General features: G+C 37.1%; 1 protein-coding gene across 1 annotated transcript; it reads left to right on the forward strand.

Moving 5' to 3' along the window:
- The first annotated feature begins 299 nt into the window (after window positions 1–299).
- On the forward strand, window positions 300–27999 carry LOC104896820 (phosphoglucomutase, cytoplasmic). Its single transcript, XM_010683613.4, has 18 exons — window positions 300–529; window positions 1675–1756; window positions 2015–2070; window positions 13563–13676; window positions 13760–13822; window positions 13933–14052; window positions 14139–14239; window positions 16257–16316; window positions 16420–16519; window positions 16610–16767; window positions 16838–16933; window positions 18027–18090; window positions 18223–18304; window positions 18396–18571; window positions 19110–19186; window positions 27163–27295; window positions 27404–27520; window positions 27611–27999. Exons 1-18 carry the CDS (start codon window positions 449–451, stop codon window positions 27680–27682), a joined length of 1752 nt encoding a protein of 583 aa, XP_010681915.1. The 5' UTR covers window positions 300–448; the 3' UTR covers window positions 27683–27999.

The raw sequence follows: 27999 nt of genomic DNA on the forward strand, positions 1-27999 counted from the left end.
AAATGAATCAACTCTGAGAGATAAATAGAAAGATAAAGAAATCCGAGAAAAAAGAAAGACAAAATAGTAGAAGTTGCAATTATTACAATCTAAATAATTATATTAGATACACACTAATTGGTGTGTACCACATTCCTAGGAGTTTTTTTTAAATCAACCCTAATTAACAAGATATTGGTTATTTCCCTTGTGAGAAATTACAAAAATCCAAATGCACAAGGACCGTAAACAACAATAGAAAAACAAAACCGTTTGTTTTTTTGTTCCAAAAAGCGTGGTTTCTGAATTCTGATCTGTTTCGCGCTTTATAACCAGCCACTCCCACCTCACCTGACACTCGACACTCTCTCCTCTCGCCACCTAGAAATCACAAAACCGTAAGCTTACGCCATTTCTCTCTCTCCCTCTCTCTCTCTCATACATTTTTGCAGTAAAATCCAGAGAAGAAATGGCGACTTTCAAAGTTTCTCGCATTGCGACCAAGCCTTACGATGGCCAGAAACCAGGAACATCTGGTCTTCGGAAGAAGGTCTCGTCGTTTGCTTTATGCTTTCCCAATTCATCTCTTTTGTGATTTTGATTTCATAGATTTTGGTCAAATCAATGTCGTTCAGTTCTTCATTTACTTTGTTTCATTGGATCTTATATTAGTTGCTTCCGATCAATATCGGATCTGTTTACTTGTAAATCATGTCATACATTTTGCATTTTGAATTCATCTATTCTTTTACTTTTTCGTGTTTCTTCGATGCAGATGATTACATACCACTCTAATAGTTACATGTCTAGAATAACCAATCTGATTTTTCTGACATTATCATATGGTGACATTTGAAGTCTCTGATTGTGTAAATTGCTAGTGACTTAAAATATTTGATTTGGTTTGCGTTATCTTAAATTATGTTAATCTTCATCGAGATCCGTAATGGTGCGATCCACACTTTTCGTGATAGTTAATGTTTTGTTATATGTATACAATGCTCACTATGCTGGCTTTCCTTATCTTAAACTATACTTAAGTTATTTTTGGTAAGAGGTCTTTGTGCGGATAGTTTCAGAACTTTTTTTTTTTCTTATAAAGTATTGATTTTTTATTTATTATGGAGTTCTTTTTTAGTATCAAGTAAATATTTGGTTTCTTTGTAGAATTATTTAAGTTTTCATTGTGAAGTCGAACATGGTAGTCACTTCTCACATATATGATCAAGGGTTTTATGGAAGGACACTCTTTGTTATCAAAGGGACAAGGCCATGTACACCTGGCCCACCTACTTCGCTTAGAGAAGGAACCCTTGCTTATCCTATTTTGAGGCATTGAGGTATTATTGATGTTTGAATAATCAATTAGAGCTTTGAACACCATTTTCATGTTTACTTTAGGCTCGTACTGTTACTGAGTTGGCTGGTGTCTTCCGCAGGATATTCTTCTTATTATTGGTGCTTCACTTGTAATTATGATGCATAACTTCTTACATATCATAGGATTGCCATGATGAAATCTTCATGCGTAAATATTTTGGATTTTTGGTTACTTGATTCATGCATATAGAATCCATATGAGATGAAAATGTCTGGATTAAAGTATACTATAAGTAGTTATTTGTAATTACTGATTTTCTGTCAGAATTTGAGCTCACTCTTTCTTACTGGTTTTCTTTCGGTCCCTTTATCCAGGTCAAAGTGTTTGCACAACCTCATTACTTACAAAATTTTGTCCAAGCTTCATTTAATGCCCTCACAGCAGATAGAATAAAAGGTTGGTTTAGTTATTTTCTTTCAGATGTTGCTTATAACTCGCATGATTTTGCAATTTTTCTTATTTAAACTTAGTTTTCACATGATGATAAACACTTCACATTGCTTACAAACTACCTTAGTGTTTCTCTATCAGTTTGGTGACTCTTTTGTTTGTCAATGACTCGATATCCATGTAGGTAGAGTCACAGTTTTGCCTGCTAAATGTTTAGAGTACTTTCCATTTTGCCAGTTGATTGGTCAATGTATGTGCCTGCAGGTAAAACACTTGTTGTTTCAGGCGATGGACGTTATTACTCTGAAGATGCTATCCAGGTTTGCTTGCCGATCATATTGGCAAACTGACATATATTTATTTTATAATGGTCTAATGCCTTACATATTGCCTCCCCATGTTGCATCTAATATGGAACGCATAAAGTATATGATAAATATATATTACATCATACATGTGCCAATTATCTTCGTATATTTATGTTAGATTCCAAGCTAGATCTTACCTATCTTTGTTGTTTCCTTTCTTCTAACTCATTACCTTCATCCGCGGCACATGTTTGAGGGGGATGGGTGAGGTGGCTTAGAGGTCTTGTGTCGCAAAGACTGTTTTGGAAGGATTAGTAGCTTACTACTTTCACAAGCTATGTTGCATTGAAATGGGGAGATTTAGTGATACAGGGACATAAAATGACAAACCCAAATATGTAGAAAGGGGAACGACAAGGAAAATGCAAAAATCAGTTAATATTTTTCTGGAATTTTATATATATTTATAATTAAAGAATTAAAACGTTATTTTGTGTCTTATATAATTAATATTTCAAAAGTAATATTTAATAAGATTCATTCTATATTACTAATCAACGAAAAGATTAGTAAAATTTAAAACACTTGTTTTTTTTTTCTCTTCCAAAAAACATGAAGACAGGAAAAAGGGAATTAAAGTTTGTCTCCATGGGGCTTGATGTGGGAATGGCAATGAAGCGAGAAGCCTTGATTTCAAAATCTGAAAATAGGTTGGATTATCAAGGATTGGAAAATGATTCCGTTGGCAATTTGGTGCTTCACTTGGAAGGAAAGAAACTGACAGACTTTTGTGGGCTTAGCTTCCTCTCATGAAGGTTTCAAGTTCCCATTTTATGAGTGTTATATGTATAGCTGGAGTAAAGTTTTGCTGACAGAGCGCTACTTGAGTCTCGTTGATTTTGTAGACAAAATGCTCCACTATTGCATGAGGGCATGAGCTTTTGTCATCAACCCTTTTTTTGTAAATGAGCCACCACTATGGCTTATCTCTAATCTAGTTCTATATTACTTCAAAACAAAATGGACAATGTAGAGATCACATATGTCAGAGAGGGTCAACGAGAAGAAACAGGAGAGAGAAGTGGCCATGTGGCATGTGGTTAAGTGAAAGATAAACAGGGGTGAGCAACATTTGGTGATAGACATATTTCTTATCTTCGTCGAGTTTTTGGACTCTATGGGGTTGTTTTGAGTTGACAATAAAGAAACTTAGAAACCTTAAAGACAGTAGCAATATCTCATTTTCCATGCTTTTCTCCTCCTCTAGTATGGCCGGCACACATTCAGACTTATAAGGCAAGCTGCTTGCCTGTGTTTAAAGTTCCTAAATCCACCCAATTAGTGAAGGGGGCATGTCTAAATCCGATATCCCGTCTACAAAATTTCCCATGAACCAGTCCATTTGTCCCCAATCATTCTTCCCACCTTTCAAGGAATCTTCGGGGATGTTTCTCAGACGTAGCCATCCTGTATCCATCCTCGATATGGGAAGTGATACTTCGGAGAATTACCTGAGAGCCTTGAACATCATTGATTTTGCATGTACCTTGTCCTAAATTCTGCAAATTAAATGAATAAAAGAAAAAAAAGCTGCTCCAACTAGTTTTGTCAATAGGAGTTCTCCATTTTGTTTTGTCAAATGATTGCAATTAACTTATCTTTTCCAAAGTACAGTGGTGGGAGGAAATTAGAGTTTAATGGGGGTGTTCAATGGTGGTTATCATCTTTAAGGGGAAGATGATGTTGGCTGTGTTTCTTGTCAAGGGTTGTGGTGAGATCTGTTAGGGACATATATGTACATGTGGATTTATGTAGGCTGAGCAACAATGTGGTTGGGGGGGGGGGGAGAGATAAGAGATCGGGAGGTGAAGAGTGAGAGAGTTGGATGGTCGACATTTTTGTGCGTATGCACATTTTGCCTATCCAACATATAGATATCATTGTTTAATTTGTTACAAGAGCTAGCAAGTCAATTCCTTTGATTGTAAAGAGTTAAGACCATTGAACTTGAAGTCAAAGATCATTAGTTTCAATCTCGTTAACACCTTTTCATAAGATAGTGTGGAAAAGGATATTATCATGCTATCATGGGAATGATGTTGTTCATGTCAAGTTTGTCACTGCCAAGTGGACATTACCACGCAGCGACTAACTATGGAAGGCAACACCTGTATATGTACTATATTTTGATTGTTTTGACTGCTAATTACTTGATGTTTAGGTTTGGAAAGGCTTAATTGTAGTAACTATAGTATCATCGTAATGTCTTGCACTCCATGACAGAGATATCAACTGGGTTCGCATAGGAGTTATCTGCCATGTCAAGTGTTATAACCATTGTTCAACTCTTCAAAGCAGAGGGTTTGTGCCTTTGTGGTAGACAAGTTTTCTATGTGACAATGACTATTGCCCTTTTCCTCCCACTACTTTCACAGACATAAGGAACCACCTTCGGTCAGAGGATAGCCATGTAATCTGTTAGCTGCACTAGTACACTGTAGGCGAAATTCGATTTTATTGCGAGAACAACTTTCAATTATTTTTGCAGCAATGACAAAGTGGCTTTGGCCCAATATATTTTTAAGTGTTGATAAGAATGCGAATATGCCTGAAAAGTGAGGATTTTACTTATTATACTTCCTCAACTTTTTTGTTAATTGATAAAATTCTTCTTTTGTAAGTTTCACGATAATTACCTTAATTTCATTATAGGGAACATTTGCTACCCATGTGTGAACTTTCTCTCTCTTCCTTTCCTATAATCATGTGGTTATAACTTATATGGTCCCATTTTCCAACACTCTTTCCTCTTCCTTGATTTGTGTGGCAAACACATCTGTAATAAGAAAGGGAAGAAGTATACCTCTATAGTTTATTCACCAAGATTACATGGAATTAGCAGTGGTGTAAGGTTTTATTCTACACTTTGATCTTTTCTCAGTTTTTTGAAGTCATTGAATCCAAAGGATGTTTCAAGTATAGATGGATTTCTTTCCTTATGTTTATATAAACATATCACTAGGAATTGAAAATAGTTCTAGCAAACACTTTAATAAGAAGTGTATTCGTATGGGCTTTTGGTGTTTATAATAATGGAAAAATTGATACGATCATAACAAACTATAGCTGGTTTACTTTGAAAGTCTTAAACACTTTATAGATTTAGAACGATCCCACTTTGGGTATCTTCCCAAAACAGTCATCCACCTAGATTGACCTGGTAAATCGGGATAATCCCTAACTCTTTTGTTGGTGGTTAAGTTAGCTAGGCTGAGTCAATAGAGTGTGAGAGGAAGGAATATTTATATAAAAAAGGATTTTATACCAACTAACCTTGTATTTTAGGTACTTTTCTCAAATAACCATAATCCCTAACTTGTAAAACATTATTAAACGTAACGAATTTGAGAATGATGTTACTAACTTAAAAGTCCTATGTAAATACCCCTAGAACCCACATTTTCGTATGAAAATTTCATTTTTGTGACCTATGTTACTCGGTCACGGCAAAATCACCACTGTACCCGTGTCGATACGACACGTATCCGGGTACAAAATCGTACCAGATCCTTCAATTTGCCCTCGGATACGTTTAACCTAGTCTGCCTGACTGCCTCATGCATCACCGAAAAGTAGTTGCCTGAGAAAGTTATGGAGATGGGTGTTAGATGGCTTGTGAGAGGACTAAAGAGTCGGGGTAAGGGGAGAGAAAATGAAGGATAGGTTTAGTCAGGAGAGAGAAAACTAAAAGTTGGGCTTTTTTTCACTTCACGGCCTTTCTATTTTCTCTCTCTCAAGGACTGCCAGGCGCCAGCCCTAGCTTTTGTTTCCTTTTTTCCGTTTCTTTATTCTTTATTGCTCTCTTTATCGTTGTCTGAGCTTATTTAATTTGAATTGGAGCAAAACCCGCAAGCTTTCCCCAACCTTATTTAATATTCTTTTCAATTTGAGTTTATTTTAAATCACACTTTTTCATCTATTCCCTAGACAAGCTTTAATTCCTATTTTTTTTTGGAAAAACATTAGTTTAGAAAAAATTGTAAGATAAAATTTTTCGTAGGATTTTTTGCCGTACCCATGTCCAAAGTTAGGACGGTGTCCCCGCATCCAGAAATTTTGAAAATGACGTACCGAACACTCGGATCCGTACCTGTATTGGATACTCGTACCCGTGTTCATGTAACAGGTGGAGAAAAACATAGAAAATGTTGAAGAAGTGAAAACTCTCATATTTGATGAAATCTTCAAAAGGAAATATGAGCAACAATGGGTATTTATATAAGACTTTAACTTAGTTAAATCTTCCACAAAAATTGTTAATTTCAGTGATGAGTTACTAGTTGGAGGTTACCTAAGGTAGGGTGCAAACGTGCGCAAATTAGATGGTAGACACGAGTCTACCATCTAAATGGTGCGCACCATTCTATACGGCGTCGTTTCACATTATAATACAATAAACAAAACAACATCCTCAATGAACAAAAATGAAGATGAAAGTAGAACAAAAGAACAACACACGAGACTTAATGAACATCTGAATCAGCAATGAACAACAAGAAGAAAAGACGAATATAAGAGGAAATATCTGATGAACAACCCTCAGCCTAATGAACATACAAATAAAACACAATGAACAAAGAAATTTTGCAATAAACAAACTAAGAAACATAAAGATAAAGGTCAACAAAGGAGAATCGTCGAGATCGATGTTCACTGGAAAATAGTTGATGTACATTAGTTTCACATGTTTATTGGAGAACAGTTGATGTACATTAGTTTCACGCGTTTTATGTTTTTTGGGCAACGTTTTGTCCCGTGTCTACCATTCTAATGGTAGACACTAGTCTTTCCAATTGGCAAACGTGGGGGTCATTTGACAAAAAACTTTGAATAGGGTAATGCAATACAAAATCCATAAAAATAAATAATTAAAGGGCCAATAAATCGTGTCATACTCAACGTATCACTTTTAACCCAATGTAGCCAGTCAGTCTTGGTTGACAACCATTTAGGGAAGATATACAGTTGGAAGTTAAGTTGGAAGTTAATCGGAAGGACCTTGTAAAGTAGAGAGAATATAGTTGGGACTGGTAGTATCAGTCTCTTCTATAATAAATTTCTTACAACAAAAAGGATATGGTTCTAGTTTACATTAGGAAGTGTGAGTAGTGTCACACATAAAGTGAAAACTCCAATCCAATCTTTCATTAAGGGGTAAGTCTAAACTAAATATAATGGCCCAAAACTCAAGAATAATATTCTCAAGGCTCTTTCATAGAAAATGATGATTTTCACAAGTGATTCCCTATTATTAACAGTTTAGAAGTCTTGCAAAGCTAAGGAAGCTGACTGAGTATAGTAATATCCTAAAAATATAACTAGTACTTGGTCACCGCAAGTATTTATTAGGCACGAAGATTACATGAAATTTGATAGTATTTTGTAAAATACTCCTAGAATAATCTCTTTCCTGATAGAAATATTTCTATTAGACTCCCAATACGCCAGAAGATGAAAATGTTCCTTAAAACAATCTTCATATGAGCAAGTGCTGTAAATCAAACTTAATAAAAAGGGGACACAGCAAGATTAGCACCAAAAGAGGGAAGATAGATGTTGTATTGCTAACTCAGAGAAAGATTAACAATTACAACCCTCACTTTCGAGAGGTGAGGTCTCTCCAAAAGGGGTAAATCACTCTACTTATTTCCTGCCTTCTAATTACATCCTCTGTGCTATATATAGAGTAATAATAACAGAAATATTCCCCACTACCTTCCTGCTGACACCCCTAACAGAAAATAGCTAGGTGGCAACAATGTGTGAATTTCCTCTCTTGCCCCTTCTTACGTAAGTAATGAGTGGTCTACTGGATTGATTCTCAGCATTACTCGCCCCCCAAAGAGCCACCTTGTCCTCAAGGTGGAAGGAAGGGAATCTAGCATTGAGTAGAGTTAGATCTTCCCAGGTAGCTTCATATGCAGGTAAGTCTTTCCATTTAATGAGCACTTCAGTTAGGAGAGGTGAATGTGCAGGAGTGGATCTGACGTCCAACAAGGCTTCAGGTTCAGCCTCCAGGGTGAGTTCGGCTGTGAGTTGGGGAGGAATAGTGGGGGAAGAAGGTGAGGGTCCAATGGATGGCTTAAGTTGAGATACATGAAACACGGGATGAATTTTGGCCTCTGGTGGAAGGGCTAATTTGTAAGCTACGCGGCCAATTTTTTGGAGGATAGGGAAGGGGCCATAGTAGCGTGGGGACAGCTTTTCATTGAAGGTTTTGGCAAGGGATTTTTGGCGGTAGGGCTGGAGTTTCAAGTAAACATGGTCGCCCACTTCCAGGGACAGTTCACGCCTCTTGCCATCTTCATAAAGCTTCATCCTGATTTGGGAGTGCAGAAGGTGAGCTTTCAGGTCATCTAGAATGGCATCTCGCTCCAATAGTTGCTCCTCCAAAGAAGAGACAGCAGTTTGCCCAGATTGAAATTTAATGAGTGGCGGGGGATCACGACCATACAAGGCTTTGAAGGGAGTGCACTGAGTGGATGTATGATAGCTGGTGTTATATCAAAACTCTGCCCAATGTAACCATTTCGCCCAAGTTTTTGGCTTGTTATGAGAAAAACACCGGAGATAAGACTCCAAGCTTTTGTTAACGACTTCCGTTTGCCCATCTGATTGCGGATGGTAAGCGGTACTGTGATGTAAAGCTGTGCCCTGGAGACGGAAAATTTCTTTCCAAAAGAGGCTGAGAAAGACTTTGTCCCTGTCCGATACGATAGAGGAGGGGGTACCATGAAGCCGAATTATTTCTTTTGCGAAAAGGGCAGCCACCATAGGAGCAGTATAAGGATGTTTGAGACCAATGAAGTGAGCAAATTTAGTGAGTCTATCCACTACGACCAGAATGCAATCATACCCGTGAGACTTGGGCAATCCTTCAACAAAATCCAGACTAATATCTTCCCATACCTGTGAGGGAATGGGGAGAGGTTGGAGAAGGCCTGCTGGGCTGAGAGAAGAAGTTTTACTTTGCTGACAAATGTGACAAGCTTGTACATACTTACTGATGTCTCGTCGCATACCGGGCCAGAACCATTGGCTGGACATGCGTTGGTAAGTCTTAAGCTCACCCGAATGTCCTCCCGGGGGGAATCATGGAACTCATAGAGTAACGATCCGACCAAGGGTGATGACTTAGGTAACACAACCCTTCCTTTATACAATAAGTGCCCCTGCTCCACAGTATATCCCTTAGGATGCGATTCCCCCTGTTGTATGGCTTGAGTGAGGTGAGAGATGAAGGGATCCGCCGCCATCTGAGCATGGATCTTAGGCCATGGAATGTGGCAGGTAGTAACCAAAGCCCCCATTTCAGCAGAGAGGGATTGGCGAGAGAGAGCGTCGGCCACCGTGTTAGTGTTACCCGCCCTATAAATGATATCAAACGTAAACCCCATGAGCTTACTAACCCACCGTTGATACTCCGGTCCTATTTCACGTTGCTCCATCAAAAACTTCAAGCTTTGCTGGTCGGTTTTAATTAAAATTTCCGGCCAAGTAAATAGTGTTTCCATTTGAGAACAGCGAGCACTATAGCCATGAGCTCCTTTTCATAGATGGACTTCAATTTAGCACGAGGGCTAAGAGTTTGGCTAAAGTAGGCAATCGGGTGGCCCTCTTGAGTTAGCACCGCACCCAAGCCAAAACTAGAAGCGTCGGTTTCAAATGTGAACATCTGAGAAAAATCTGGAAGTGTGAGAGTGGGCACTGTTGTCATGGCATTTTTCAGGGCTACAAAGGCCATATCAGCTTCCTCATTCCATGAGAAGCTATCCTTTTTCAGCTGCTGTGTTAAAGGGGCTGCAATCTTAGCATACCCGGCCACAAATTTACGGTAATATCCCGTAAGGCCCAAGAACCCTCGGAGGGACTTAAGGTTAGCAGGTACAGGCCATTGGGTCATGGCCCTGATCTTTTCCTGGTCAACAGAGACCCCTGCAGCAGTGATTATGTGACCCAAATATGCAATCTCATGTTTCCCAAAATCACACTTTTGAGGATTAGCAAAGAGTTGGTATTTGTGGAGTTGGTTTAATGCAAGGGTGAGGTGTTTTATGTGGTGCTCGGGTGAAGGACTATAGATGAGTATATCATCAAAGAATACAAGGATAAATTTTCGTAGAAAAGGTTTGAAGACATCGTTCATGAGGGATTGAAAGGTGGCCGGAGCATTGGTGAGGCCGAAAGGCATCACCAGAAATTCCTAATGACCTTGGTGGGTATGGAAGGCTGTTTTATGTTCATCCCCCTCCTTCATTCGGATTTGATGATATTCGGATTTCAAGTCCAATTTGGTGAAAATAGTGGCTCCTTTGAGTTCATCCAACAATTCATCAATGACAGGTATCGGGTATTTATCCAGAATAGTGGCTTTGTTGAGGGCACGATAATCAACACAGAAACGCCATGAGCCATCTTTCTTTTTCACTAGGAGGACCGGGCTAGAGAAAGGGCTAGAGGAGGGGCGTATAATTCCAGCTTGCAGCATATCCTCAATGAGACGCTCGATCTCATCTTTTTGAATCTGTGGATATCTATATGGACGAACACTAATGGGGTCCGTACCACTTTTGAGGAGAATGGAGTGTTCGTGACTACGCACTGGGGGCAGGCCAGGGGGGAGGGTAAAAACAGATTTGTTAGCTTGTATGATGGGTAAGAGGAAGGAAGGAGCATTGAGTAAAAGGTCTGTTTCGGGTTTTGGGCTGTGTGTAGGAGCGGTTGCTGCTCAATCAGATTAAGTTCCACAAGGAACCCACCACCTTCCTTAATCAAAGTTCTCATCATGGACTTGAGAGAAACTAAGGTTCGACCCAAAGAAGGATCACCCCTGAGAGTGACACATTGATCACCAATTTGGAATTTAAGAACCTGAGTCTTCCAATTCGCTGTCATTGTGCCCAATTTTTCCAACCATTGTATGCCCAGTATAATATCAGAATTGCCCAAATTGAGAGGAAGGTAATTTTCAAAAATATTCATACCTTGCAATTGAAGGGGAACAAACCTGCATTCTCCTTGCCCCTGCACGGCCTCTCCCGTGCCCAACGTTACTCCGAAATTCTGGGTTGGACTTATGGGAAGGGACAGCTTCTTTACCGTAGCAAGTGAGATGAAATTATGTGTTGCACCTGGGTCCACCATTACCACCACATCTTGCCCATTAATCTGCCCCTTCATTTTAAGAGTTTTAGGTGCATCAATCCCCAACACCGAATTGAGAGAAATCTCACTTTGTATGCTCGGTGGAGCTCCTTCTTCCATCACAGAGAGCTCCTGGGCTTCCTCTCCGTCCAAATCTTGAGTGAGGACACTCAATTCGCGTCTCTTACAACGGTGCCCGACATTCCATTTTTCATCACAGCGAAAACAGAGTCCTTTGGCTCGTTTTTCTTGGTATTCTTGCTCGCTCAGCCGGCGAAGTTCGCCCACTGGCTGAGCCACCGAAATTGGGCTATTTCGCGGTGTTAGGGAGGATGAGGTGGAAGATCTGGTTGGGTATGACATAGTGGGGTTGGAGTGCTGCGTGTTGTGGGAAATTTGATGCGTGGTATTTTTCTGGTGGTAGGTAGGTGATGGGATAAAAGAGGACAGGCTTTTTGTGGGGTTTGGGTTGTAAGTGGATTGTGGTGAGTATTGGGTTCGGTTTGGGCCAATCCATCCTTTTTTAGGTTGAGCCCATTTGGATTTCTCCTCAGCCCTTAAGGCTATCTCCATAGCACTTTCCAAGGTTCTAGGGTTTTGTAATCTGACCTCAGCCCTCAAGCTTGGGTCCAGCCCATTAAGGAATTGGCCCTTGGCCACTTCTTCTGGAATATCCCTGAGAGGAGCCATAAGCTGAATAAACTTACGTCGATATTCTCTCACATCCGTCTCCATAAGCTGAATAAACTTACGTCGATATTCTCTCACATCCGTCTCTTGGTGGTTGCTCAGCCATTGTTCGTGCAAACTTCCATTTCCCGTCGGCCTAAAACGCTTCAATATTAGCCCCTTTAATTCCTCCCACCGAAAAATCGGCCGCCGACCATCCTCCCACTGGAACCAAAGCAGAGCATCACCCTCCAATGCGACCACCGCCGCTTCCACCTTCTCATTATCCTCCAAACGGTAAAATTTAAAGTACCTCTCCGCTCTCAAGATCCAACCATCTGGATTTTCCCCATCAAACAGAGGTAGGTCCAGTTTCTTATACCTCCAATTTCCGCGTGGGTTCGCACCTGAGTTTTCTGGTTGACCACCCAGAAACGGTTCTTCTTCATGAGTTCGCCTGAACGTCATGCTCGGAGTTTCAGATGAATCTCTCTGTCTCGGGTTTCGCAACGCAGCCAGCATTTCCTCCTTGAATTTTCGCTGCTCTTCCCTGAACTGGGTCGCGAAATTCTCCTGTTCCTCCCTTGATTGCGTAATTCGCTCGTCCAACCTTTGGGTCAATTCTTCTGAGTTGTTGGTGAACTGAGTCAGCAAGGTTTGCTGGGAATTCATCATCACATCCATGGAAGTTTTCAGGCCAACCATTTCTTCCTCCAAATGCTCCAGTCTCTGTTGGTGGGTAGGTGCCATCTGGGCTGCAACTTACCTTGCTCTGATACCAAGTTTGCTGTAAATCAAACTTAATAAAAAGGGGACACAGCAAGATTAGCACCAAAAGAGGGAAGATAGATGTTGTATTGCTAACTCAGAGAAAGATTAACAATTACAACCCTCACTTTCAAGAGGTGAGGTCTCTCCAAAAGGGGTAAATCACTCTACTTATTTCCTGCCTTCTAATTACATCCTCTGTGCTATATATAGAGTAATAATAACAGAAATATTCCCCACTACCTTCCTGCTGACACCCCTAACAGAAAATAGCTAGGTGGCAACAATGTGTGAATTTCCTCTCTTGCCCCTTCTTACGTAAGTAATGAGTGGTCTACTGGATTGATTCTCAGCAGCAAGCTTCAAAATAATCCTAAAATTTGGTCAAATGATGCATCAAGTCTTCTAGCAAAAATAAAGTTCGACATATCTGATTAGGATTGATTACTTAGGCATCATTAGGGCTTTGTTCCTAACTCTGTTGCCCTGGGATTTAAGTTTGTTCAACCCAAACCTGCTGTAGCTATTAGATAGTTCGTAGCCTGCCTTCTAAACAGTTCTAGAAGCAATGTATGAACAACTCACCTATGACTGTTTTTTCAGTTTTTCCCCATGCTTTTGCTTGTATATCAACACTCTCATCTTTGGTATATGTTGCTTGGAGTAGTTTTACATGGTTAATTATACGTGTAATCGAACTAATTTCCTGATGGACTTGTTCATGTGGAGCTTAGATGTTATGATTTGTATGCCCATCATCTGATTATCTTCATGAATGGCTTTGATTATCATTTCTGAAAACTTGTGTTCTTCTTCTGAAATGTCTTTGTTTGATGTTGCCTCACTCCTGGGAAAAAACACAGATCATTATTAAGATGTCAGCTGCAAATGGAGTCAAACGTGTTTGGGTGGGTCAAAATGGATTGCTTTCCACCCCTGCTGTGTCAGCTGTCATACGTGAAAGAGTTGGGAACGCTGTAAGTTTGACATATTCGACAGTTGTATGCCCTCCTTGTAACAGTTCCTGTTAGGTTAATATTTTTGGGACTTCTGATGATAGGGATCTAAGGCTTCTGGGGCGTTCATATTGACTGCTAGTCATAATCCTGGTGGGCCTAATGAGGTTTGTCTTGTCCTACAGTGGTAGCATAGTTCATCAAAGGTGAATTTATGCCTCAGGACTCAGGATTTCTGTAGTAATTATTGTTTATTTGTTACTCTACCTAATTTCAGGACTTTGGAATAAAGTATAACATGGAAAATGGAGGGCCAGCCCCCGAGGGAGTTACTGACAAGATTTATGAGAATACAACTACCATAAAGGAGTACCTGATTGCTGAAGATTTGCCTAATGTATTGTTACCAACTATGAGAATTACAGCTTGTAGTCTAATATCTTTATATTTTAGCATATGTCAAATTATTCCTATTCTTTTCAGGTTGATATCTCTAAAATAGGCACAACCAGCTTCTCTGGGCCTGACGGAGAATTTGATGTTGAAGTCTTTGATGCAACTGAGACCTATGTAACATTGATGAAGTAAGTTCTAGAAATGGCTTACACAATCCTTGTGCTTTCTATGCCTAATGTTGTGTCTGCTCATGTTATCATTTGTTTTTGTAATCGATATAATTGCAGATCAGGAATCCTGGATCCCATAATATTTGATTTTCTTTAAATATAGTTGCATGTTAAGCTTCTTGCTTCAGTTGATCAGTATTGTGCATGCTTTTGGTGGGATGCCCCCTCTAGGAATTAGGGGAGCTAAAACTAAGACGGTGCTCTAAGTGCTGTCTGAGAACAGTTACATGCGCTGCCTTTCATCTGCCAAATATATCTGTAGGTGAGGGTCTTAAACCTGGCTGCAGTGCATGATTGGTAAATTAGTGAAGATAAGACGGGATTTTAACGAATTCAGGGTACTGGTAGGAATTTAGAACTGTCAACTATGTATGACTTTTGGCATTATATGGTCCCAAGACAAATTGATTTATGCTTATCTTAGAGTTAGGGTATGATTTGGAATATACGTGGATATCAGAGCTGCAATTTCAGAAAAGGATGCCTATTTGCTCATCTCTATATGATGGGGAATTAGAGGATAGGATTTTACCTTCCATTCTTCTGATTATGGTCACCCATCTGTGAGGTTGACGAGTACCCCATTCCCCTGCTCCCCATTTTTTTTTTTTTTTGCATTCTACTCTCTCCGTCCCAAAATATAGTTCCCATTTCTATTTTGGGTGTCCCAAAATATAGTTCCCATTTTCATATTTAGTTCTACATTTTTCCGTAATTTGTCTAGAAAAATCGTGTCCCATTATTTATTTGCTTCTTGAATTTTGTTTTTTTCCTTTGTTTATTCAACCAAAATGTTACAATTAATGTTCTTTCACCAATTATTCTCATTCTCTCTCCTAAAATCATCTTTTCCCATACAACATTTATCTAGATAAACAAAAAATCTTTATTATCCCTTTTAGATTCTACTTGCATAAATTACTGTGCAATGGGAACTATATTTTGGGATGGAGGGAGTACTTTATATATTTGTGTGTATTATGTACACAACTAATCTTGACCTAACATGCGTAATGCTTGGGGTAATAGGAATCTCAGTTCTCAGAAGTTAGGAGTGCCCTCATCTTTCCAAATCATTGGTCCAACATACTATTTTAAGAATTGCAGCATGTCTATGAACATATATGTTTTCATCATTTCAAAAGAAAGAGATTTATATGGTTTGATTTTCTATTTCTTCCTTGTGAATATGATTTTCCTGCAGAAATAGTCTCTGTAATGTTGTGGGATTGGTTAGCAGTAGGGATGGTACTTTATGAAATCTGGCCTCCCTACAGATACATGTATTAGAGGGAAATAGAATCTTACCGCCTTTTAAAGTTAATTCTCTTGCTTCTAAAGGAGATCACTATACAAGAGATGACTGCAGTTATGAGAAAATGGGGATCATGTCAATGTAGATATCTGGAGGTGAAGAATGGACCAGACCGATGAGGTAGTGGTCTGGTTCATTAATGGAGCAGACTGAAACTTGTTAAAATGTAAAACAATTTTCAACCAGACAAAACTACTCTGGAGAAGCTGAAGTGGCTGGTCCAACTGGGGAGCTTGTGCATCTTAATCCTAAAGCATTCGAAGTACAAGTTAACGATTGTCATAATTGCCTAACATGTACCCAGTGACCACCCTAGTCCAAGCTACCATGGTCCATGGTTCTTGTACTGCTGTTGGATAGTGGACAAGTATTTATGTTTCATATTGTGCTATGCTAGTCATGTGTTTTTGTTCAAGAGGGGTCTTCTGGCCTTTTTTGTGCTGTAAATGTATGCTTCCAGAGCTTAAATCCTTGCATTATTGCTCTGAATTAATTAATAGTTAGGCTTCATAAACATAGATTTCAATCTTAGTTGCATGGCCCCTTCTGCTATCAAGAGCTTTCTGTACTCATTAGTATGTGTGGATGAACCATATACTTAATTATTTGGGAAAGTTGTATGTTGAATAATAATGTGTAGCCTTTGTGTTGCATGAACAGGTCAATTTTTGATTTTCAGGCTATTAGAAAGCTGCTTTCATGTCCGAAATTCACATTCTGGTAATAGTACTCGAATGATGTTTAAGCATTATTCTTTAAGCTTCTGCATTAGCTATGCTAATATTTTTTGCTGGGATCCCTCAATCCCCTCCAAAATATCTAGTTATGATGCCCTTCATGGAGTTGCTGGTGTTTATGCTAAACGTATTTTTGTGGAAGAGCTTGGTGCTGAAGAAAGTTCTCTGTTGAATTGTACTCCAAAGGTGAGATGGTGGTTGTGATTTTTGTTTTTATTGAATTATCGTGTCTTGATCAAAGTAAATCCTTTTGCTTACTCTCTTGCTAATTCATAGGAAGATTTTGGTGGAGGGCATCCTGATCCTAATTTGACTTATGCAAAGGAGTTAGTTCAACGCATGGGATTGGGTAAACCAGACACAGAAGGTGAACCACCTGAATTTGGTGCTGCTGCTGACGGTGATGCTGATCGTAATATGATCCTGGGTAAAAGGTAGATGCTACTTCTATGATTGAGGATTTGTCTTGCAAAGAACTTTTAATCTAACTTACTCTATTTCTAGGTTTTTTGTCACCCCATCAGATTCTGTTGCTATCATTGCTGCGAATGCCGTAGAAGCAATTCCATATTTCTCTGGTGGTCTGAAAGGGGTTGCTAGGTATGATTAAGGGTATCTGGCTCTATTTTTGTTTGTGTGTGTGGGTGGGTGTGCGTGCATGTGTGTGTGTGTGTGTACGCTTGCGTGCATTTTTATACATTTTCTTTTGGCACCTTGCTCCAGCTAATTTGGACTCTGTTAATTTGGCCTGTATATATCGCAAATTTGTAGATGGTCTCGTGACCACCAAGAGCATTTTGCTCTCGGTCGAAAACACACAATATACTGAACAAAACGCATGCCATGTTGTAAGAGGGATTTTGTAAAAAAATAAAACATATCCGTTGCCGGCATTTGCGGAGTCCAATACGTTAACAAAGTTTTCTTATCATGGAGGGATTTTCAACTACGAAAACTAATATCCACTATTATATTTCAACATAGCATTATTAACATAGTTTGAAGTTTTGATGGTGAGAATAATTAGTCGTGGAGATATATTTTTGGATAGAAAATAATATGAAAAATAAAGTATGTTCTTCAACATTAAATTATATGTTCTTTTTACGCAGATTGCATGTTCTTTGAACTTAGAGTATAAAGAGTAGACAAGTTTTTAATTTTGGACTATATTTTCCTTTTCCCAAATTTGAATTTAGAGGGATGTTTTTTTTTTAATTTAAACTAGATGTTCATTTACAATATGTTCGTTTCATTACGACCTATGTTCTTTTATAATTGGAGATTTACATGTTGAACCGTGTGTTCTTTATCTTGAGAAGTTGTTGAAAAAAGGTCCATGTTCTTTATATGAATAGTATGTTCTTTCGGGTGCACAATGAGCAATGTGCACTAGTGTATATATCTCATGCTATCATAGTACTCATTATGCTTAAATTCAGTAATATTCATCCACTATATTGGTGATGCATATAATACAGTAACAGTGAATTTTATCATGCTTAAACTTACTAAATGCGTTCTCTCCCCCCCCCCCCCCAAAAAAAAAAAAAAAAGCTCTTCTCTGGCCGATGACATACTAAGCCATGTTATGGAGCTATTGTCTCTGTCGTTTTGACTGTAGTATAACCTCCCTTGCTATGCTTTTGAAATTCTGTCTGTTGAAGTACCTGCATTGGCATTGACTTTCCAGGAGCATGCCTACTTCCGCTGCTTTGGACGTCGTTGCAAAAGCTTTGAATTTGAAGTTCTTTGAGGTAACTATTGCTTCATATTCATAGCTTCTTTAAGTCATTGCTTGAGATTTTTTTTCCCTAGTCGTTCTTTTCCCACTATATAATTCATCTTTGCCTTCAGAAGGAATGTAAACATAATATATTTAACAACAGGTGCCCACTGGCTGGAAATTTTTTGGGAATCTAATGGATGCTGGACAATGTTCAGTATGCGGTGAAGAGAGTTTTGGAACTGGTATGCCTTTATCTTCTGCGTCTGTTGCTCTTTTGTGATGTTGAATGAATTTTTCAGGAATTAGAATAACCACTCTGAGCTTGTTGAACAGGTTCTGATCATGTACGTGAGAAGGATGGAATTTGGGCTGTTTTGGCCTGGCTATCTATTCTAGCTCAGAAGAACAAGGATAACCTCAATGGAGAAAAGCTTGTTAGTGTTGAAGACATTGTTCGTCAGCATTGGGCTACATATGGTCGGCACTATTATACAAGATTTGATTATGAGGTACTCTCTTTATTTCAAATTTTTTCGTCACTGAACTAAATTTTGTAATCCCATTTTATCTTATCACTTAAGTTCGCAATGCGTTATCGATTTAGGATAGCAATGCAATATTATTGTCGATTTTTAACGCCAATACAATACTAACTTGTTCTATATAACTTGTGCATGACCTTAAACAACAATTATATGGATTGGGGGGAGTAAGTTGAAATCATCTTTTGAGCATAGCATAGGAATTTGTTTATATTTTGATCATGGTGTCAAAACAAGGCCGCATCGTATCGTATCGCCCGTTTCGTAAAGGTTTTCAAATCTACCAAACCGATAATAACCGCATTGTAAAGGTGTAAAAAAAACTGCGTCTTAGGCGGGTTCTAGGGATATCTCATGGTCTAAGCCGATATTTGGCAGTACAACGACCGCATCATTCCCGTTCCTGTATCACCGTGATCGTTACCGCGACCGTGACCGAAACTGCATTTCGAACTATGATTTTGATACAATTGAGTTAACTAATACAGCGAGTATTTTCTTCAAGAATGTTGATGCAGGTGGTGCAAAAGAACTTATGGCTCATTTGGTCAATCTGCAATCTGATCTCTCCGAAGTTAACAAGTAAGCCAGTGTTTGCTATATTTCAGCTCATGTTATTGTCAGTATACTTGAGTGATGAACAATTTGATAAATGAATCAAAACTTTCATTGAGAAAGCTTTTATTATCTTAGTATTCTCTCCTATCTGATTGGACTACTTGTTATGGTATGGAGTCTATATTGGAAAGGTATCAATTTTCCTTCCCAATCCTTTTGAAACTCTATCCTACCTCGACCCGGAAGATTCTTAATCCATTCCAGTATTCCACCCTAGACACAAACCATAGCTAGACATAAGAGGAAGATGAGGGTTATATGTTCCGATTAAAGAATCTGCTTAGCTTTCCTAGATCTTCACTCGACTAAGGTTCACTAAGGGTTCTCACTCTAATACTATGGCTTCATTTACCAAAAATTCGAATTAGGAAGGTTTTAGATGATTTAATTTAACTTCACTCACTAAACAATTCACCTAAGCTTAATCTAAACTTCATTCGTTTAAATCAAGGATCTTGTGTTTAGGTTGACTCCCTAAAAACAATAATAATTCTGAATACGTCCAAAATCAATGAAGAATAATTGAATTCAACTTCGTTAACAAAAATCTCTGAAAATTATTATTAATGATAGTCAAACTACATATATATAGCACTAAAAAGAAACCTAATTGTACTAGAACTAGGAAAGATGAAAATCAGCAAACTAATCCTAATCCTACACGTCTAAGATAGATAAACAATTAATTTAAACATATACTAGAATCCTAATGTGCTTAAAGTAAGAAAAACCTATTCCAAGTAGAATAGTAAAAACTTAAAAGTAAAAGACTCCTTATACTACTACAATTCTAATCCAATTAGGAATCCTAATCCACCTAGGATTTGGACTTCTAATTCAACTAGAATTATGAACAAACTTTATACTCCTAACAGAATTAGGAGTTCCAATCTTACTAGAATTAGGATTTCAAGAGTCCTATTCCTAGTAGAATTAAAAACTAGGATTACTTTAAAACCTTCATTTCTAAGAGAGACTAAGCTATTTAAATCCACATCAATCCTTCCCTCTTAGAATTAAACTTGTCCTCAAGTTTCTTCAAAGTAGTCCAAGATATCATCCAAATCAAGCGTACAACAATATAAACCATTAGGATGTGGCGTCGTTCATCACCATCTTCTGTTTCACGAAGTCTTAATCTTTCAAATTGCAATCTATTCCTAGAAAGAACAACATGTAGCACCTTTGGAAAACCACGATCAAGAGCCAAAGTAAAAGAAACATAAACTAAAGGCTCATATTTATGCAAATCAACGCTAAATCTTTATCCATAGAACAAGAAAAAGTTTCAATCTTTTCGTCATCTTGAACAACGAAAACCAAATCTGAAATTTTTTCCTCTATAGTGCAAGAAATATCTTCAAGATAACTATTAAGCTTTTCATCCAAATATTGGTTCGAGACATACATCAAATCCCACTTTGGTTGTAGACGTATGGACAATTCCTCACAAATTTCATCAGTTGCTAACTCATCATAAGAATAGAAACGACAATTCATAGTTGGTTTAATATGATGCAGAAACTGTTCAGTAAGAGTTTGAGATCTAAAACCAAAGCAAACACCTCGAAATTTCATGAAATTTTGTCACAACATATCCCTAGGTGGCTTAAACACTTGACCAAAATTTCATCATAAAATAACTAACCAATTGATTGCAGTTGTTTTAATAACAGTATGTAATCTGCCAAGATAACATAAATATGCGTCGAATGTTTTCGATCTCTGTGACTTCGTTACTAATCGGATTGGGCTGAAATTTGGACTCAATATAGCCTGTATGTTAGCTTTCCAATGAGCCAAGCAAATCACGATTTGGAGACTGCACACGCCTTCACGCACCTTCGCACTAACCCCGTTTGATACCACTTGATATGATTCCTATTTTAAGGAATCTGCTTAGCTTTCCTAGATCTTCACTCGACCAAGGTTCACTAAGGGTTCTAACTCTAATACTATGACTTCACTCACCAAAGATTCGAATTAGGGTTGTTTTTGGATGATTTAATATAGCTTCACTCACTAAACAATTCAACTAAGCTCATTCTAAACTTCACTCGTTTAAATCAAGGATTGTGTATTTAGGTTCACTCCCTAAAACAATAATAATTCTGGAAAATACGTCCAAAATCTATGAAGAATAATTAAATTCAACTTCTTTAACAAAAATCTTTGAAAATTATTATTAATGATAGTCGAACTACACATATATAGAACTAGAAAGAAACCTAATTGTACTAGAACTAAGGAAGATAAAAATAAGCAAACGAATCTTAATCCTACATGCCTAAGATAAAGATAAACAATAAAGATAAACATATACGCGACACCTAATGTGCTTAAAGTAGGAGAAACCTATTCCAAGTAGAATAGTAAAAACTTACAAGCAAAAGACCCTTATACTACTATAATTCTACTCCAATTAGGAATCAATAATACAACTAGGATACTAGAATTATGAACAAACTTTATACTACTAACAGAATTGAGAGTTCTAATCATACTAGAAATAGGATTTCAAGAGTCCTATTCCTACTAGAATTAGGAAAACTATCAATACTCCTAACAGAATTAGGAGCACTTCACAACCCTCATTTCTAAGAGAGACTAAGCTATGGCAGCTCTGACTAATTTGGAGAGACATCACCGGCAATTCTGCAGCTCTAGAGTTTCTTTAGTAAAGAAACAAGGTTGTCAATTTTTGTTTTTGATCTCTATTTGTTTGATTGAGTGAAGGGGTGTTACTTTATTTTTGTTCTCTAATATTCGTCTAGGTAGGCTTTGTTATGGTTGGTCATTGCAAAATGTTGGGTTAGATATCAACAAAAATAATCATCTATAGAATCCATTTTAATGATGTACTAAATAGTAGGAATAAGATATATAATCCATTCTAGTTTTGAATAAAACACGTGTAGGTTAATATCATTATCTCTATTATATAAGGGAAGGGGAAGCACTGGTGTCCTCTTTTGAAATGCCTATTTTACCCCCCTTTCCTTTCTAAATTACAAAAGGAATGTTAAAATCAAAATCGGAACTCAAAAAAAACTACCAAAAATTAATTTATAACACTCACTCACAAATCACTTAAAAGAAGAAACTTTACAATCACCCATACAATTGAGAAAATTACGTTGTAAAAATCACGCAAATTACTCAAATAATTAGGAAACTTTATTAAAACTTAAAATTAACATACAAACTAAAACTAATAACCTAGAACGTCAATACATATAGAAACATTTACAAAAATTTACTTACGAATCACTATTCTCAAGAACCATTCACAATTACATACTCACAAAAGTTACCTATAAACACAAATCTGAGAAAAACATAAGATTTTGACGGTGATATCACACATTCATCCATCGGCAATTTGCGAACTTCCAAAAAGATACATAATTCTTTTAACCTTCAAAATTATTTCACATTAGTTGAAATAAACAATAACAACTTAGTCGACTGTTATGTAGTTAAAAAAATGGAGATGATAACAATGAGTTCAAAAGGGCTTTTATACAATCAGACTTAAATTTAATTCATTTTCAATAAAATAAATTTAGTTTTTTCTTTTAAAAAATGCCAATATTAAAATTTTTGCAAAAAAAAATCCATGTTCAGAAATAATTTTGAAAACAAAACAATATCAAACTTTTTACGAACAACTTTTGCAAAAATCCATTTTCAGAAAAAAAAATACATTAATTTGCGAAAAGTAACATTTTTGTTTTCCAAAAAAAATTCCAATATCAAATTGTGTATGAATAATTTAAAATTTCATTTCAAATATAATTGAAGCTCAAAGTGTTAAAATTTAGAAAAGGACAAAATTTAAAATGATGAAAATTTTAAATATCAATGTGTGAAAACAAAATTTAGAAGTTAGACAAGGAAAAAAAAACTGAATTTAGTTTATACTTTTCGGTTAAAATTTTGGGATCATGGATCAAATTTTACCCTTGCTAATGCCTAAAAAGGGTAAAATTTGTGTTTTAAAAATATGAGGCACGCATTCCGTGCAAAAAATTCTAGTAATGTTATAGGTCATCATCGGTACTATATCATATTCTGTTTTACATTCCAATGCAACTTTAATTACATTTTACTTACTTTCTAATACGCTTTCACATTGGTCAAGCATGTGCTATGCGTTCAAATTGCTCAATGACCTATGTTTTTGACCGGTTTGGACTGTTCGTGATTTACAACTTTGAAAATTAATCATTGTAATAATTTATATTTAATTTAAATATTTTTAGTACATACTTCCAAGTTCTATAATGAACACACTCTATTAACACATTTTATAAGAAATCCATGCGAGCGAGGAGAGAGATATAGGTAGATAAAAAGTAGGACCCATGATATAGGAGAGAGATAGAGAGAAGATATTATCAAATAGGAAATTTTAGAATTAATATGAAACTTCGAAATAAGGGAAACGTTGCAATCAAAAAAGAACTTAAGTATTATATAATATAAACACATTATAAAATTCAATATTGTAGGAAAGATATTAAAATTTAACATTTTAAATAAAAATGTATACATACAGTTTTCTTACATAAATACTGGCTAAAAAAACTTCCATTTTTATTAAGTTATTACTTGCTACCTATGGGGTGGCACACGAATTAAAGAATGAGGAAAATTGATGAAAATGGGAGCAAATGCCCATGTGATCATAACGGTGAAAAAGAGAAACGCGAACAGCTTACACAAGTTGGAAATATTTAAGGTAAAAGTCTCAAAGAGAATTCTAGTAAATGATAAATATTGGAGGAGTTACCATGGCAAGGTAGAAGCCAATAATCCTTTAATGCTTAAAGTGGCATCAAATTATTACGGAGTGAAAACAATACGTAGGTTTTAGACCTTATTTAAGAAAATCTCTGTTTTTCTTTACTTGGAGTAGTGGTTAAGCAAGGATATACATATGCTGTATAACATACGATACTAAGTATCCTACTCTTGTACTATTTTGAGATTTGAGATATTTAGTTATAACACTCTGTGTGCAGCCGGAATAGTTTCAGAACTTTTCTCATTATGATCAGGAACATTTGCATAATCAGATTCTGTCAAAAATAGTACTCTGGAAAGGCATGTCTAGGATGAGGAATGAGTCGGTATGCAGTTCAGGCTACAGAATTCTAGATAAAACTAGTGGGAGACTTCCATGTACACACACTCACTCAAAAGGAGGGTGTGTCTTTTGAACTCCCTCACTGAGCTGCAGTTACCACAAGAGGAATGAGAGAGAAAGCTAAGTGAGATGTATGTTGATAAACCCAAATGGGTGGGTATAACTTTTCAGCTTTCGACTATTTCGAGAGGCTGATTCTCTTCTGAGTACAAAAGACTTGGCTAGTTTTCTGGATGCCTTACTTACTCTACTACCTTGCTATTTATAGAACTATTACAATCAAAAGATCTTTTTCTCTCACAGCAGCATTTTACATTTTCTCTCACTAAACTAATTAACCATGACTCACCAAATTTAACAGAAATATTCCAGCACAGCAGAAAACAAAATGATTCTCTTCTTCTGCTGTAGGTGAAGCGTAAGGGAGGCCTTTGTGGATGTATGGGGGTTAGGAGTTAGGCCAAGGGTTTCTTTCATCCTGATGTTTACAGTTTTATGTAGTTCAATCAGATATAGTTAATACGTTAACAAGGGTTTGGGGGGGGGGGGTTGGGTTTGTTAAGATATAGGGCAATGTGTTTCTTCAAATATGATTGCTTTTCTTAGTTTATATAGTTCATTTAACAGGTAGGAAACGTAACTATAAGAAACTTTGTATATTGATTGTAATCTTGTATCATGTATTTCTAGTCCACTGTATTCTTTATTCTAATTTGATTAACTCTATGGACACAAAAAGAATCTCAACCTAAGTGATAAAGATGTCTTAGTTGTGTTTTGTGCATCAGATATTATTTTTCAGGAGTATATTCATAGTATTGATTTTTAATTTATGCCACAGTATCTTATCATGGATATTTTTATTGCAAACCACCCCTAAGTGGAGTGTTCATTCTCTTAACCACCAGTAATTATTAATTGTCTACTGACAACCGCCCCTTCATATTTTCCTTGCGAAGTCTTTAATGATTTCTTTGAAAAAACATCAATCAACAACATTATAACTAAAACGTTAATTAATTCCCTCTTAGTGAACTTCTAAAACATCCATTAAAAAATCTCCGGAATAAGGGCTTGCCTTTTTGTTAACCCAGAAACTATCTAAAACCTTAGGATTAGAGGTTGATGTAGTTGATTACTCAAACCAACAAAGTTTAGAACAAATCTATTAAAGGGTGGTTTTCATAATACAAAAATTGAAAAAAGAAGAAGTGAGATTTAAGAAGCGAATGAAGAGAGCACCAGCTACAAAAATAAAATCAAATCTCCGTTCTTGAGTCGAGAGATGAGTTGGGTAGGTTAGAGTTAACCCTTGAACTAACATAGAAGCTTTGGCTCTCCTTAGTTAAAGGTTCATCATCCTAAACCACTACTTGAGGCTTAAGATCAAGATGCTGAACATCATAAAGACCTCAACAGGCAGGTATCCCTACTACAGATCTCATACTACTTTCCCTAAATTGAAAATCCATAACCCCAATTGCTGCAGTAATCCTATGTTATTAAGGTAGATTAGATGACACTTTCAGTACTTGTTTGCTGAAAATCAAAGAAAGAAGGTCCATTTTCCCATGTAGTTCGTCGGTCAAACCAACAATTATCTTCTTAATATAAAAAAGATACTTTTCTAATTAGGCTTCTACTTTTTTTGTGCGCACGTTGTGCACCCAAATGCCATGTGCACCTTCTAGTCTGCTGTTACAAGATAACAAATTTTCACAATGAAACAGTTGACACAAGATAAGTTTGGGTTCATGGGACAAGCGACTTATTGCGCTATCTCCCCACTGCTATCTATTAAAACAGAAAGAGGACTAGAAATACATGATACAATCAAAATACAAAGTTTTTTATAGTAATGTTTCCTATGTATTAAATGAACTATGTTAATCTGCTTTTGTAAGAACGACCTTTATCTAGACTCTCTGGATGCTAAAACTGATCTTGTCATCAAATTTCTCAATCTCGGACTCTTACTGAACTTGCTTATGAAAACACTCTAACCAACCTTGGCTCGGATACCACTTGTTAGAGTTGTGAGCGCGTAACAGAAGCAAATTAAAGAGGTAGAGATTGAGAAAAATAAATGGAGTAAGTAACATATGGTAAGAAAAGTAGTTAAAGTGAACACACAATATTTAACGTGGGAAAACCCACGGACAACGAGTGTCCGAAGATCCACTATATAAAATAGAAGAGTACAAAAACCTCAATTAAGAGAGTGAGTAATACAATAAAACTCTCACTATAGTAGGAAACTTACAAAAGAGTATGCAAAAGATAATAGTGGCTTAATAATACAAGGTGGGTTACATGGAAGGAGGGTTAGTATGGTAGGAAAGCTTGAACACGGCTTCTTATGTGCTTGTGTGTATTCAAGCATGCTTGCATAGTGTGCCCAACTCCTCTACTTATAGGAGTATATATGGCAGTGCATGTCTTGCCAAGAGGACTTCTTGAAGTCGGTTACAATTAGGTGGGCAACTTGAGGTAGCTTATATCAATTTCCAGAAATTTCTTCAATGCTCCACAATTGATGATGACATGTAATGATCAAGATGCTTCTTAAATTATCATGATGCCATCATTTAGTATGTAAATTCTAGAGCACTGATCTTAGCAATTGGAGATGAGCCATAAAAGTTGGACCACAAACCCAACAGTATCATATTAGTTAATGCATGATTGTCAAGAGGCTGAGTCTGCCACGTTGATAGATATTGATGTTCAAGGTCTATATTATGTTGTATCTGAAGTCTGAAGCTTTTATATCTCATTTTCTGATCAGGATTGTGAAGGGTGTACATTCAGATGTGTCCAATGTGAGAAATGCTGACGAATTTGAATACACTGATCCTGTTGATGGTTCAGTGTCAAAGCATCAGGGTATTCGCTATCTGTTTGAAGATGGCTCACGATTGGTAAAGAGTTTCTGTTATAGTATAATATATAAGAGTTTTTCATGAAATCGAGCAGGTTCTATTTATCCGCCTTCCTTTTGTTTAGTATTTGACCATTTATCAATGCAGGTGTTCCGCCTGTCTGGAACTGGTTCTGAAGGAGCTACAATTCGTTTGTACATTGAACAATATGAAAACGACTCCTCAAAAACTGGCAGAGATTCTCAGGAAGCACTTAAACCTCTTGTGAGATTGCTCAATTCTTGATGGAAATTCTGGTCACTATTTTCTTCCTTTGTTTAATAAGTCTAAGCTCAAATTTGCACTGTGTTCCAGGTGGATGTTGCTCTCAAGCTTTCGAAGTTGCAAGAATTTACTGGGAGGTCTGAGCCAACTGTTATCACATAACTGAAAGTATATCAGACGGACGACACATCCTTGGCAACTTGAGTTTTAAGGTTTTATCTGTTATGTGGTGTCTTCAGTAGACACAATGTTAATTTCGAACTACTATATTTTCCTATGGAATTCAGCTTTATATTGTCGGGGATTTTTTTTTCGAGGAGGCTTATTGCTGAACATCAATGAGTTCCAGAGTTGGCAACAGGCAACTCCAATAGATACGAATCTTCTCGTGCTTGACCTGAGCACTTGAAGGAGTACTCAAAATGAATGTTAGTATGTTACTGCTTTTTAGAAATAAATATTACGTCTATTTCTTGTCC

Source organism: Beta vulgaris, chromosome 6 (genome assembly GCF_026745355.1).
Source record: "Beta vulgaris subsp. vulgaris cultivar EL10 chromosome 6, EL10.2, whole genome shotgun sequence".
In the NCBI taxonomy this organism is placed as follows: Eukaryota; Viridiplantae; Streptophyta; class Magnoliopsida; order Caryophyllales; family Amaranthaceae; genus Beta; species Beta vulgaris.